This window comes from Melanerpes formicivorus, unplaced genomic scaffold (assembly GCF_026170545.1).
Source record: "Melanerpes formicivorus ecotype bairdi unplaced genomic scaffold, bMelFor1.0.p_v2 SCAF_20, whole genome shotgun sequence".
NCBI classification, from domain to species: domain Eukaryota; kingdom Metazoa; phylum Chordata; class Aves; order Piciformes; family Picidae; genus Melanerpes; species Melanerpes formicivorus.
Window position 1 is genome coordinate 1,306,274 of NW_027142372.1, and position 14,646 is coordinate 1,320,919.

Genomic DNA, 14,646 nt, shown 5'->3' on the forward strand with positions numbered 1-14,646 from the left:
AAAAACTGCCAAACAGAGCCTGTGTGTACAGCATTAGAAATGCTGCACTCCCAACCTGATATTTTATATGAAATCAGCAATTAATGACAGTTATTAATATTAAAAGCAGGCAGTACTATGTTTGGATATATCAGATTTCCTTAGAGTCACTTCCCAAACCTAGAATCATCTGTGCAGTTACTAGGCTAGTCTTGCAGAGAGTTTTCCATTGCCATAAATTTAGGTGCAGCATTATTTTGCTGCATTGTGCTCCGGGGTGAGTATTTCCTAAACAGAAGGGAATAGATCTCAGTGCTGTTAGCTGACTCTCCACCCAAACACTAGTATTGCTACAGCCTGAAAACTGCTCTCTCTGCAACACACACCACTGCACCTCAGTAAGAATAACTAGGATTCCCAGGAGTGGGATAACTGCCTAGCTTATTATGGGACAGGAAGGCAAGTTGATTTAGTAGTTTTGGGACCAAGGTCATTTGCAATCAGCAGGTGTTTGTGTTCAGTGAAGCCCTGTGAAGCTGTCCTGCCAAAGAGCTGAAGGAGGGAGTGTTATGAAGATAAGATGGCCTTGTTTTGGCTCAGACTGATGAAGCAAGGTTAAAATAACATAAATACCCAACTTCAAAAGATATTTTGAATGCCTGGGTGCCTGAGTGAGGCCCTTTTCCTAATTAACAACAGTTTTAGTATTAAAGTTAATACCCAGAGCCAAACTGTGAGTAGATGCTAAACATCTATTGCTGTGTTACTCTTCACCCAAATCATGCTAAACGTCACCTAGAAGGCACCTTTGATGTACGCTGAACTTTTGCTGCATCTCTATTATTCAAGCTATTGCAAAAGTTTGAGTCTCTGACTTTGTCAGACATTACCCAGGATTCATTAACCAGAGAGTAATCATCTTGCATTTTTCTTCTTGTAACGCTGCCCCCCAGAATTACTTGGGATTAGTTCAAACTGGGATTCTTCTCATCTCTGATTTCCATGTAGTTTATGTATGTAATTGGATCCATAAATACAGTGTGTTATGCATGGCCAAGTCAATTGTCAGGTCATTTATCCTTTTGTAGATGGCCATGAACATCTGCAGGAATGTAGTAATTACAGTAGCCAACAGTTAAACTTTCTTACTTGAGTTTCTTGCTAATTTTGGTGAACTCCACCAGCCCAGCTTCCATGGGTAAAGTCAGCTGTCCAGCTGTAATCATCAGTCTGCAGTCTTCGAAAGTGTGATCAGTGACTGGCACATTCAAAGCACTGAAACAAAATGAATTAAAAAGAAAAATCAAGTTCTTAGATTAAAATTACTTTCAGTTGACTGTTTGCTTTCTGTGGGAACTTCTCTGGTGGGAAGTTACGATACGGTACCAATTTGAACAATCTCTAGTGTCTAGATGTGATGTATTTAAAAAGAAAGCCTTGCCTCTTTCAGCTGTGATAATTTTAGTATCACTGCATTCCTTTTTACTCAAGAAGAACTGGGGAAGATGAAATAATAAAGGATCCTTCTGTACCATTTTGTGAAGCTATGCAGTGAAACTACATTATGGCAGTGTCATAATGTTTATTCCCATTTTCCTTGAATTGAATATGCTACACACCCTTCTTTATACTCTATGTAACAGCAATCAGTGTTTTAGTACAGGAATTTGACACTTCTTAGTAAAAATATAGGACAGTTCCTGTATGCAGTATGTGGGATTTGACTAAACTGTACTTTATGGATAGGATATAGAAGAAAGGTTCTCAGAGATTTTACTCCTGAGTACGTACGTTGCCATTTTTTGTCGGACTCTGTTGGCAAAAAGAATGGGATCATTCTTTTCTTCTTCAGTAGGAACATGTACAGGCAGGAACTGAAAAAGATGAGTTTTCTAATCAATTCAAGAGTCATCCCTTTAACAAGAAATTGTCCATGTTGCTAACATTGTTTTGGAATAGGAGGAGGAAAAAAAAGCCACCCTCAGCCATGCAATGAAGGAACTGGACACTAGAGGTCTCAACTGCCTTGGAAACCACTCTGGGTCTTCTGCCCTAGCCATATAAATGACATTTAGTCCCAAACTACCTGTTTAAGATTGATAGAAGCTATTTCAATATGAAAAATCAACCCCCCAAAGAAGGAAAGTATAATAAATGTATTCTTAGTTAGAAAGTTAAATGCTACACTAGCAAGAAAGTGAGTCTGTACACCCCTTTATAAGTGATGTTATATACCAGACTAGTGTGAGTACACTACTACTGCAGTCCCATCTCCTACCTGGTAATTGCATCTGTCAGCATGTGACTGAGAAGCTTCCTGTAAGCTTTTCCTCCATGAAAAAAATGTTAAGGATTCTTAGTTCAGAATTCTATGTATAGCACTAATCAGATACTTTGAAACTTCAAGCAGAGAGTAAAAATCCCCAACAAATCTCCCCGCTCACCCCTCTTCCCAAACCTAGAAAACACTCCAGATATCTAAGTGCCAGTACATTCACTACTGAGGATTTATTACAGAGAAGAAGCTGAAGCAGCATTACACTAAAGATACACCATTGATGAATTATCTAATATGGCATGGATCCAGCATCTGTGTGTGGAGGGGCATTTTGTTCTTATGAATTTGGTCTACAGGGTTCATTTGCAACTCTCTTTGATGCCTTTTCTTAGTTATGGTTATAATTTATCTGAGTTCTGATACTCTCCACCCTGCAATCCTGCCCTTAAATTCTAGAATACAGTAATTCCAGAGTAAGCGTTGCTTACGGTTCATTGGAAGACATAGTTATGTGTCAATATGCTTCTTCAGTTCTACTGGAGTTGCTGACAATGCACCAATATAGAGGTATTTGTCCCATTAAATGTAGTCCCTCCCATACAGCCTTTATATGTTTGTTTGTAAAGAATGCTGCCTTTTCATGATTAAAACCAGGAAGGTTATGGAATCAGTCATCTGTCAAATAGCCATAACATTTTTCTGTTTATAGCTAAAAGCTTTCTCCCCTGCAAGGACAGCAAAGGTCCAGCTGTGCACAGGAAGTTTTGAGATTTCATTTCTTCTGTAAGCAGTTGCCAGTTCTGTTCAGGGTCTGACATCTGGCCCTGTCAGAAATCACTTAGATAAAGGAAGCATAAGCAGACTGTATAGACACAAAGAACTGTGTCATCATCAGGTGAGATGAAGTCATAACTGGTAAGCTTATCTGTGCACACATGAGTCTTGGTCTTGAAAGTGGTCATTATATCTGAGGTCCGGCTTAGACAGACAGTAACCTAAATTTGTGAGGTTAAATATGCTTCCACCCCCTTTAAAAAAGCCACGTACAATTAGGAATAAAACCAGTTTGCCAAAAACCACAGCTGGGGTGATGAATTTGGCTCCCTGGCATCCTGAAGTGGCATGTGTGCTCTCTAACACACCCAGCTCTTATCTGGTGAAGTATAGCTTCCCTGTCAGATTGCAGTCCTGTACGTAATTGCTCATGCTCAGTAAGTAGAGGCAGCTTAGGACTGATGGGAGTGGAGACCTATTTTCTTACTGTATGGGACAGCAACAGAAATGTCCACTCCTAAAAGGAGATGTTTGATCCCCTCCTTCCCCAAGCAAATTTCCCTCTTCTGTTTTTAGGAATGGAAGGACTTTTACATCATTGCTATGAAAAAAGTTCTGCTTTGGGGACAAACACTGCTACAAAAGATGCAGAATTTTCTGTGTTTCATCTTTTGGAGCATGAAACTCATTTTCTGACAGGTGAGTTTGAGTTCTGGTCTGAAGCAGAGGAAAAAGAAACTTTAGTTCTTTAGTGCACCACCTATAAATGTCTACTGCATGAACTAGACAGTAAACAAGGTGCTCCCTTAAACTTAATTTCATTGTTTCACAACAAGACCATACTGCTGACTGTTAGTAGAAGCAACTCTACTTGTACTCAGAAAACTTAGCACAACTTTGCAAAAGCTGTGTGGATTGTTCCCATTGTTTAGGTCCCTAAACCAAATGACACTGACAATCCTTTGTGGTCTGGTAAAGAATGTAAACTGCAACACTTCAAAAAAACAATCTCACCACAGTTATCTGGCTCCTCACTACTATGTTTTGAATGCTGATATTAAGAGGCAGCAGTTAAAATATTGCTACTATGAAGTGTGGATGTTTTAGTTGTCATTCATCTGTCTTTGTGGTGTGCAGCTGACTTTGATGATCCAGGGAACCAGTGCAGTATGTGAGGCTCAGTACAAGTACTAGTCCTTAAGTAAGCTCTCAGTTGCAGAAATCTCCCAGTTCAGTCTGGGAAGATGGTGAGGAAGACAAGGGTATTTTGAAGTGAGGAGGAAAAGAAGAGGCTGAGAAGTTACCTTTAACAGAACATAGTATAATTCTTAGTTCTACTGTCTGTAAAATGCATATGGTGAGAACAATGATTTTACAATGCTTTAGAACTAAAGGCACGACTGACAGCTTTCTTTTAGGAACTCATCAGATTAGGTGCTACACAGATATGGACAACCAATTAAATATATTACCATGATTCTGTGTTTGTTGTTCAGTAACAGTGACTAATAATGTGGTTTATATTAAAGTATGCATTCCCTCTTTGCTGAATCTAAGTACAAAAATGTTTCTAATTCTTACCTCAACTTCTACTCTTGTGTAGAGCTGACAGAGTGTCATTACACACAGCTCTTTTCTGCAAGCAGAGGAAGAAAAAGACATTTTACTTACTTAAACCCAAAGTATTCGTACATCAGTAGGTGTTACTTTACAAAAGCATGGACAAAAACACAGCCAATACTGGGTGAGGGTTTTAAATAGGTTAAGACCTTCAGTGCTTTTAGAAAAAGTTACAAATGTTAGTATCCACAGGTAGGGAAACTGCAAAAGAAGATAAGGATAATTACTTTCCACTTCTGACTTGTTTTTTTCACTGTGATTTTTAAAGAGAAATGTACATTTGCTCTTTATATCAAGTAAATGATAATAGAAAACCTTCAAGCAATCTCTATTCTGTTCTTGGTTTGGATAATTAAAAAGAAAAGGCAAAGGCAGGAGAAGAGTGAAAGGGAGCCTTTCTACTTTCTGTAGGGATCCACTCTTAATGCTTGATTTTTCTAACAGGTAACATTAGGTATTGCTCCCAGTAAGGCACAGAAGTAAGAAAGAAGTACTAAGTGAAAGCAGGACTTGGGTTAGGAAGTTTCTGAGGAGGAGACTGGTAGTGCCCCATCCTGGCCACAATATCCAGCAAATTTGGTCTTTTCTGGATTTGCTGGATAATTAGATAAAAAAATGTGACAGCTCTGCATTTTGTGATCTGCAGGTTTGCATGGAGCATGTACTGGTTCCAGTTACTTTTGTTAAGAATCTCTAGATTCTATCACATCCATCCTTCATACTCATGCAGGTTTTGAGCCTTCATCCTCCAGCTACCCGACTTAGAATGCTTTTCTATTTTTAGTGAATGGGTAGCTGCCTCCCCTCCACAGGCATAACTGATTTACTATCTTTCTTTGCCTATGTCTACACCATCACTCATAACTGAAGACAGCTCCTTTTCAGTCTTGCAGTATAAATTCTTCATAGGAGAAATCTGTAGTGTGCAACTGAAATTGCAATATTCATTACTCTCAGTGTGCTGGTAACTGTAACAGCACTAATAGCAAAAACGTCTTGGGCAAGTGAGATGGGCATTTAAATCTAGGTCAGCTTTGATAATGTCCATTCCATAAGTGTGCAGATGCTAGGATTGCTCATAATCTGTTCCCCTGCTTGAGATAGATTTCAGAATTAATTGCCTGAAAAATGTTAGTCACTTGGTGAATCAGTACTACTGTACTTACATACCCTACATGTTCCACATGAAAATACAGGATTTTCATTTTACAGATCTACATTTTAATGAATGTTTATAGGGTGAAAACTATTTTCTAGCCACACTGTCAGTGCAGCTGTAAAGGTTTTTTAATACTTTGGTATTTTAGCAGATCACAAAGCCACCTGCAGTGAGGAATAAACACAGATCTGTTGCATAACTGCTTTGTCAATTTTTGTTACTCCAATGCCAGATACTATGTACATGGGTGCTTCACTGGGGTCTCAAAACAATTGCTTCCACTGAGTTGGGCAAAAGTAAACAACTAAAGGAGAATCCCAGATGTTTGAATGGGAAAAGACAGGAAAAATTCATCCTTGTTTTGCCTGTTTTCCTTATTTACTCTCATATGACTTCAAATGAGAAGGAGGAAGAATGAATAACCAAAGGGGATTTAAATAATTTTTTTTTCTTGTCTGAAGTTTCCTGCTATGTAGGAGGAACTTTCCTACCATGTCTATGGATTCCTGCTATGTAGGAAACTGTAAATGTCCATGGATTTTGATTGTTTCCAAAGGAAAAAGAATTTCAAATCTTTCTTTTGCTGCAGTTTAAAATGCAAAGCATTGGAGAAAACGAAACAAAACGGTGTTAGTAATGCTTCCCCATTTGACATCCCTTTCTTTAGCCCTTCAGATATGAAATCTACTGCATGACAGCATTATCCTCAAGTATTTCCCTCTATAAAAACAGATGTAGAACAACATGTGTCTTGGCTTAGCTCAATCTGTTTGGCAGATTCTTCAGCAACCAGGGGAAAAATTTCTGTATGTAATTTTCAGTAGGATTAAGAAACTTACAGTGAATAGCCCTGCCATGTCCAGGTCACAGTATCCTGAGGAAAAAAAACAAACACAGAAATGTATGACAGAACCAGATGAAAGTTAGATAACAGGTAAGTTTCAATATAAAACGTGCACAAGCTTAGTAAAAGCAGATGATATTTTCATAGTCCTGTATAGGTAATCTACCATCCTTTTTGTTTTTCTTTGCTTTCCCCTGCCACTCCTTACTCTATGTTTATTAGTTCTTATATATGAATTTGACAATGTATACTGCAGATCTTGAATCTTGTTAGTGAGACGCAATACTAGTCCCCTTCAGTAGTTCACTTCAGTTTTGACATTGATCTGTAAAAGGATTTTACAAGGGAATCTTTGTAAATAACAACAACAATCAGTTGGTTTTCATCTTAAAAACCACGAGGAATGAGAAGTTTGGTCTTTTCTGGATTTGCTGGATAATTAGATGGTTTTAAAAAAAAAAGTTATCAAGTTGCTAGACCCCTGTCCCAGCATTACATGCCTGCCAGTGAAACAGAGCCATATGTCTGTACCCCAATACTTGGCAGACTGTGTAAACATTTACATGGGAAAACAAGGGAGAGATGGACAAAAAGACCCATCTGCAAAGATGCCCTCCCAAGTTGCCTAATGGGAAGATGTTGGCAGTACTACATGGCTCATCTTTGCTTTTGTTCAGAAACTTTGCAAACCCCTTTACAGTAAGAGTATTCTGACCTTGAACAAAAAATGATGACTAATAGGGAAGTTCTGTGAATTTTAGACTTCAAAGTACAGACACTGTGGCTTTGGAGGAAGTTTCTGACTTCCGCTGCAATACTTTCCTGTGCTCTCTCTTACTTAGTTATAGTTGACAAGCCCAGCCGTAGGTTTTCACAGGCATAATAGCAACTGGGTGACACTTGGGAAGCTGGGCTGGCTTCAGAGAGCTAGCTCTCCAGTGCTAAAGCTTAGGACAACAGATTCCTCAGTGACAATTCAAAACATTTATTGTAGGTAGTGTTTAAGTCAGGACTTTTATTTCTGTACTAGCAGTGAGTGACAGAAGAATGCTCTGCTTACCAGCTTGTTGGGGTAGCGGAGCAGCACAGGCTGTACAGGGACCCGTGGAACAAAGGCACCTGCAACCATACATTAGATTTGACTGTTAAGACTAATACAACAGTTGGGAGTGCTAAGTATTGATGCAAGACTTGGTATGTGGAAAGAGAAATTTCTAAAAAGCTGAGAAGAATGGGAAGTATTCCTCTTGTTGCAGTCTCTGTGATTTGGTTTTTGGGTGGGTTTTGGGGGTGAACTGTTTTTTTTGTTTTCCTCTTTTATTATTAAATCAGTAATGCAACTAGCAAAATGTCAGGACAGTGAAGTGTTTCCATTTCAAGGAGGAAGCTGCCTAAAATTCCTGGACTGTTTAAATTTATTTTCTGTGGATTATCTTTTCATTGACTGTTATTCACTTCAAAGGGTTGGATGCTCACAAGGCTGTTGAGCATTTCCTGAAGCCTTTTCTGTTCTGGTTATCTTCATAAGTGGTAAGAATCTAAGCATGTAGAACTGGTTTTGTAACTTTGCTAGCCAAGGCACTGGACAACAGTAAAAAAGGAAACTAACCTGGGTTTAACTAAAGTGCAGCACAATGTGATGCTACCAAGTACCTTTCTGTGTTAAAAATAATCTATTGGCTTGCCTACATAAGTACTGAGAGCTTTCATAAATTGGTTGTTAAGTCTTGCATGACAAAATGTACAGCCATCTAAGATGGCATGACTGTAAATTGAGCTAAAAGAACATCATGAGAAGCATGTATTTTGGCAGTTCAACTCATAATAATCACAGTCAAAGTAAATTGGGTAAACAAGTTAGATTAAAACTGTGCCTGGAAAAAACTTCAACAAGCTAACCATATTCATCATAACTAGTTTGCATCCTACAAAATACCCAGAATCAGAAAAGTAAACTGTCTAGTATAAAATCATGGGTTTAGTGGCACTGAAAACTTAATGACATAAGACATTACTACAGAGCTGTTGTGTTTCTGCAGAAGTATAGGTCTTACTAGAACTACCACATGAATCTTTCACACATTGTTTTCCAACAACGATGCAAAAAAAAAATCTCTCACCTTGTTTAAAGGTGATCAGGCAAGACCGGTTTGTGCAGGTGCCTTCTGGGAAAATCAGTATCTTGGATTTAAAGAGAAAGAAATACATACATATATATACACACACACACACACACACACACACAGATTTCATGAGAGGATTGTACTTCAGCATGAGCTTCATGCAGGCTGAATTTTTATGCAAGCTCTGTGACGTGGTGCACTGCATCATTACTGTTTCAAAAGGAAATGAAGAAAAAGGGAAGGATGCTTACGGTAATACTAACCTGATCCATCTTGATTTGGAAACACCTGCTTTGTAAGAGTAGAATTCTGGAGAATGCCCTTTATCAGTTCAGAAATAAGGATTTAAGTATTTCACTTGAAATATTTAGTGTTGGTAATGATATGGGGATTATTTCTCTACTGACAGCTCCTTACTGAGCTGCTGGGTGTATAAACATCAAGATTCTGGGCTGACATGAACTTGTGTGTTTGCCGGTACAGCATGAGTGAGATGCTGGCTGTGATAAGATCATAGCTTGCGGGGTAGCAGCAAAAGGTGGAGACAGAATGTGCAACTGAGATGCAGAGCTCTGAAGGTGTTACACAGCACTGCACAGTCTCTGGACCTGAATGACTCAGACACAAACACCCAGAAGGGTTCTGAACTAGTGTCTGAAATATACTGGGTTAGATGCAACGTGAGCTGCAGTGTGACACACTGAATCCAGCCCTTGATGGAGTACAAGAAAGCTTTGTGTTTCTCATATCACTGTAGGATTGATGAATGATTGTTTAAAAGTTAGGTTGACATTGCTTACCTTAGGATAAGATGGTTTCAGAAAGAGGAGTTGATGAAGTTATGCTAATGGTATCTTTCTTAAGATATGAGTACACCAAGATAACTAGTTCCAAGGAACCTTATCAGGAATGAAAGGCTGAAGATTCCCAAAACACCAGACCTGAGTTCATGAGAATTAACATTGTTTGCTAAAGTCAGCAAAGTCCCCTAAACTGGTGCCCTGATGTTGAACTTACTTCATTATAAAGTGAAGAATTGTGCCTCCTAGATAGACAAGCCCCTTGCCCAAATAGGCCCCTTACCCTCTGAGCATGTGCAGTGAATTCAAGGGTAGCTGTATCTTTAAGATGAAGCAAGAAAGGAAATGACCAATGGCTAGTTAACAGATGTTGACATGAGGCATAGCTAATAAATATTACTATGTAAATATCTGCCACAAATTTCAACTGGTATGCCAGCTTTGTGGAATTCTCACCTAGCCTCTGTTCTGCATAGAACAAAACAAACAGCTCAGCTCTATGTGTGGACTGGCTTTTGTATAATCCAGATATGGGGCAAGATCATAAGCAGCATTCCAAAGAAAACTTAGCACAAGAACTGGTCTAGATCAAAAAGAGTGTTCAAGGTGTCCTCCTAAAGCCCCAAGGAACAGGTTGAGGCTTGATGAAAGAAGGCATCAGTAGGTCATACCCCGGAGGCAAAGGCTGTTCTTAGGTCCAAGAGGCAGCTGCATACAGATTTACAGTTAGTTCTCAACTACAGAAATTGTTGGCTGGTGTTATGGACACAAAAACTGGCATGTTCCTGCTTAGCATAAGGCATAAGCCCCCCCAAAACATATTAGTGATGACTGAACACAGAGTAAGTAATCCTTCCCTCCTTCCCGTTTGTTTTGGTACAGGGTTGGGAGAAGCACTGATCAGAACCTCATGGTATTAATAAACATGAGTGCTGCCCAGCCTTCTGTGTTTTGGTCTGAGGAGGAAGGAACAGAGAATCCAGATACTCTTTCTTTTCTGTTGTGCTAAAAGAATGCAGCCCAGGCACTCTGGGGAGGATATGACAGATGTCACTTTGTGGTCAAGTTTATCAAAACCCCCCCTAACCCCAGAGTAGGAAGAAGGTGTGACCAGGGTGCAGGACTAGGCATCACCCAGTGACACCATCATCTGTACGGATGACTCACTTTTGGAGATTCCCAGATTACTTGACTCATGGACTATTTATGCTATAACACATATCTAGTTTTCATCCCAAGGGCATTATTGGTATAGAGCCAATTCCCCTTTCCTCCCCATGCTTACTTCCGCAGAGATTAGGTCTACCAGGACTTTGCTGGAATCACTTTATTCATAGCACATTATAAGCATCAGTGTAGTTTGTAAGCACAGTATTAAAAAAAACCCCAAACCCTTCCTGGCTTTGACATAGGCATATTTGAAATCTTCCCTTCCTAGCTTTGATGTGGGCATGTTTAAAATCTTCCATATAACTGACAAATTGAAAAAAAAAATGGAGGCTCTAAAAATATAGCCTCTTAGAAAAAAGCATTTAAAAGTCAATTGAAGAAGCCTAAACACTAACTAAAAGGCTTTTTGTAAGGTGCTTGCTAAGTAAAAATGGTGCATGAAATGTCTAAATAATGCCAAGTCTGAAAAAGTGGCAAGTGTTGGTCTCCCTACTTGCATGTTCTCTGTTTCTAGAGACTACTAGAAAGTGGAGCAGTGCATTCAGGTCTAGCTGTTGTCAAGATATCTGCTACTGAAGTCTAGAGTTTCACTGCCTCTTTCAATTTTTCTGAAAAGCCATTCACTGGAAGGAAAGTGAAGGACAAGTTAACTTTTCTCAGTCATTTAGGATGTATTCAGCTATGACTAAAGAGATCTTGTGACTTTAGCTACTGAATCAATCACTTTGGGTTTTTATTCTAAGTGAATGAACTGCTAAGAAAACAAGTAAAGAACTAATTCCAAACAGGACCTATGAGTTTATACACAAATTTGCACATGGTATCTTTGGAGACAGGACTTGTATTGCTGACCCTGGCAGTGTAGCAGTGACAGTGACTCTGTATTTGTAGTATCTGAGGGGAGCCTGAGATCAGTCAATGGAACAGAAGAAAGCAGGGACAGAGGGACATAGTTAAATGAGACGTCAGTAGGTTCACAACTGCTCCAGGTCTTAGTTCTTGCAAAGGATGTGGATTTCCACTCTAGCCCTCTGCCTGTTGTGAAAGCAGCAGACTTACTGCCTCAACACTTCTCTTCCTCCTGAGCAAGCCCTGCTCCATTTGCTTCAAGATGGCAAGCCATCCAAGGCCTAGAAGTACAACAGAATCTTGCTGCTGAGGAATGAGAATGGGAAATCACAAACTATTGCTTCCATCTTAAAATCTTTCCACAGTTCAGGCTGATCTGGAAGTCTCTGGTTTAGTGCATTATTAACCTAAAGAGTGAACTGAGCTCTCTTCCACATATGAAACTCAAGTTTCAAGTACTGTGCATGCTGGAGCCTGGACAACCTTACCTGGGTTACCCATCTCATGAGCTGCTCAGTTAGGAAACTGTTACGTAACAGGTTTGCTTCTCATGCATGTCCTAGCTTGAGGATATGAATTCACATACACCACTGCAAGTTAACTGCTATGCTGAAGACAGCACATGAATAGGGAAAAGAGAAAGTCAAAAGCATCTATGTTTGCAACAGTGGTTGGTACTGGGATTTTAACTGACCCATTTTTCACAACAAAATTCTTTCTGGGCATTGGCCTCTTTGTCCTTTCCTAAACCAGTCATACACTTCAAAACTAATTTCATCTTCATATATGAACAGAATCCTGTTCAGCTGGGCACCCATGATCTTAAGATACACAGTGAATATGGAATATGAGTACATGACAGAAGAGTGCTGGTATATTTATTACCTGTGGCCACTGGCCTCTTGATAACGCCCGCTTAGTTATCTCAGTGACTGTGTTCTTCCGTGAATCAGGGTCTTGACGAGAAACTGCCACAGGCTGAAGGGAACTTAAAATTGCTGTGAAAGAGGTAACAAGTTTCATTTGTTTTATACTACTGCTTAAAAAACACCTGGGGTTCAAGGCTTCCTTGTAGCAAAAACTTGTTATTCTCATGCTAGGAGACAGAATGCACAAATAGCTTTCAGTCTAAGCAGATAAGAAGAATGTTGTTATTATTATCCTCATTCTGCAGAATGGTTTGTAAGATACAGAAGACACTCTGCCAGCTGAGGAGCTTTACAGTAGGTATAAATATGCCAAATTCAGCCAAACACCTGCTACTAATGTTATTCTTATTTTTCACTGAGCATTTCCACGCACTTCTAAGGAACAGACTTGATCAGGTCTCTGCTTGTGGGCTACACTCAGGCCTGACTCATGCAGACTACCACCAACAAATAGTTTGAGCTATGCTGAAGAAATAAGATATCCCTCTTCAGCCACCAAGCATGCATGGCTTCTGTGTAAGTTACAGAAAAACACCCTACTTCAATCAGAAGTCTGCATCAGAATGTGTGGACCTATGGAGATATGGTGAGAAACTTAGGGAAGAATTGTCTTCTACATCCCACTCCTGTGCTTTTAAGAGAAGATCAATATAGGTTATTTCCTACAAAGCACTTTTCTCTGGTGCCTACTGAATTTAATTGAGTTGCTGTACAGCCAGCAGAAAGTCTACAGCTGATTCGAGTAATAATGCAAATGGGCATTCTTTTCATGCCGAAAGGAGGAGAAAATAATCGAAGCATGAGTCACCTGATCTTTTCCATTCTCCACATTTCCTTTTTGAGTAACTTCTCTTTTATTCTTTCCTTGTTTGACTCCCATTGAAAAAAAAAAAAATCTATAGGAGTGCCTGCAAGGTTAAATTCATACATATGGTATTTTCCAGACTGCTGCAGTTTGGCTGTTTTGAAATGACCTTCACTAACCCCTGGTAAAAGATAGCAGTCAAACAGATTTGTCAAGCTACCCACCGGGAGAATTTTAAGAGAAAGTCCCAGCCTGAGCAGTTATGAAACATGCTTTCAGTTACAAAGCAAATTTAAAGTGATACTATATTTCATACCTGAAAGAAAACAGCATGCTTTTAGACTTTCTGGCAATTCAGAATGTTAACTTATCACAGGGATTTCACTGGAAATAATCCATCAATATATATGGAGCCTAACGAATTAAAAAATCTGTTCCCAAATCAGATAAACCATTCAGAGAGAAGGGTTTTGGCCTCATCCCACAATGCTGACTTCTAACATTATATTTTTTTCATAAATACTTACTGCCAAATACTGGGGCTGACAGGTTCTCTGCCCTAGACACTATTGATGGCATTCCAGTTAGGGCAGAAATAATGGCATCGAAAAAGCTTGAATGAGGAGCTGCAACAAAGATCGGAGCTTCCAGCAGACTTGCTACCTTCCCTTTCACTGTAACTCGGAAACCCATTATGAAGAACAAGGTTCGAGTTAGCCGTGACAGAGTTGTCTGGATCATCCTCCTTGTAAACAGAAACATGAAAATATCATCCATTTTACAGTTAGTATCTCTTTTGTACTTCAAAAGAAAACTCCATAAAATACTTCTTAATCATCACTACTTAATATTTCTTAATTCTCACTACTCATAAGGAGAGTGCAGGGCTAAAGGAGAAGTCATAGAAGTAGTAGAACTGAGAAGTAGAACCTTGCCTTTTCATATTGAAACAAGATTAGAATTCTGAAGGTAAGGCAGTGTACAACCCCTTGCTAAGCCTACTTCCTTTGGCTATTGCAAGGGGAGGCTGGGTTCAGTATCTATCCTGTAAGAACCTAGGTAACTCTGATACTGTTCTTTTATTAGCACTTTTAAACAAGTAAGATGAGTGTTGCCCTTTTGGAACATGTTCCTCAGTAGGGGACATGGTCCCTTCATGGGACTCCCTGTAATCACTTAGCCTTATTAGAATTCACTTCTATCTTCCTCTGCCTGCATGCAGCTACAGTGCAAGGCAGCTAGAAGGGAACTTCATGACCTCAAGGTCATAAGCTGAGCAGCTGAAATCCAGAACCCACAGAGGCCACTGTAAAATA

At 39.4% G+C, this 14,646-nt stretch overlaps 1 protein-coding gene across 1 annotated transcript in view; it reads right to left on the reverse strand.

The window, feature by feature from the left end:
* LPCAT2 (lysophosphatidylcholine acyltransferase 2) overlaps window positions 1-14,646 on the reverse strand; it is a 32,880-nt gene that overhangs the window by 11,627 nt on the left and 6,607 nt on the right. The window contains exons 3-10 of the mRNA XM_068150498.1: window positions 13,858-14,075; window positions 12,482-12,594; window positions 8,775-8,835; window positions 7,715-7,773; window positions 6,650-6,684; window positions 4,613-4,667; window positions 1,771-1,853; window positions 1,129-1,254 (exon numbers count right to left, since the gene is read on the reverse strand). Of these exons, the coding sequence (XP_068006599.1) occupies window positions 1,129-1,254; window positions 1,771-1,853; window positions 4,613-4,667; window positions 6,650-6,684; window positions 7,715-7,773; window positions 8,775-8,835; window positions 12,482-12,594; window positions 13,858-14,075 (750 nt within the window). The remainder of the gene's footprint in view (window positions 1-1,128; window positions 1,255-1,770; window positions 1,854-4,612; window positions 4,668-6,649; window positions 6,685-7,714; window positions 7,774-8,774; window positions 8,836-12,481; window positions 12,595-13,857; window positions 14,076-14,646) is intronic.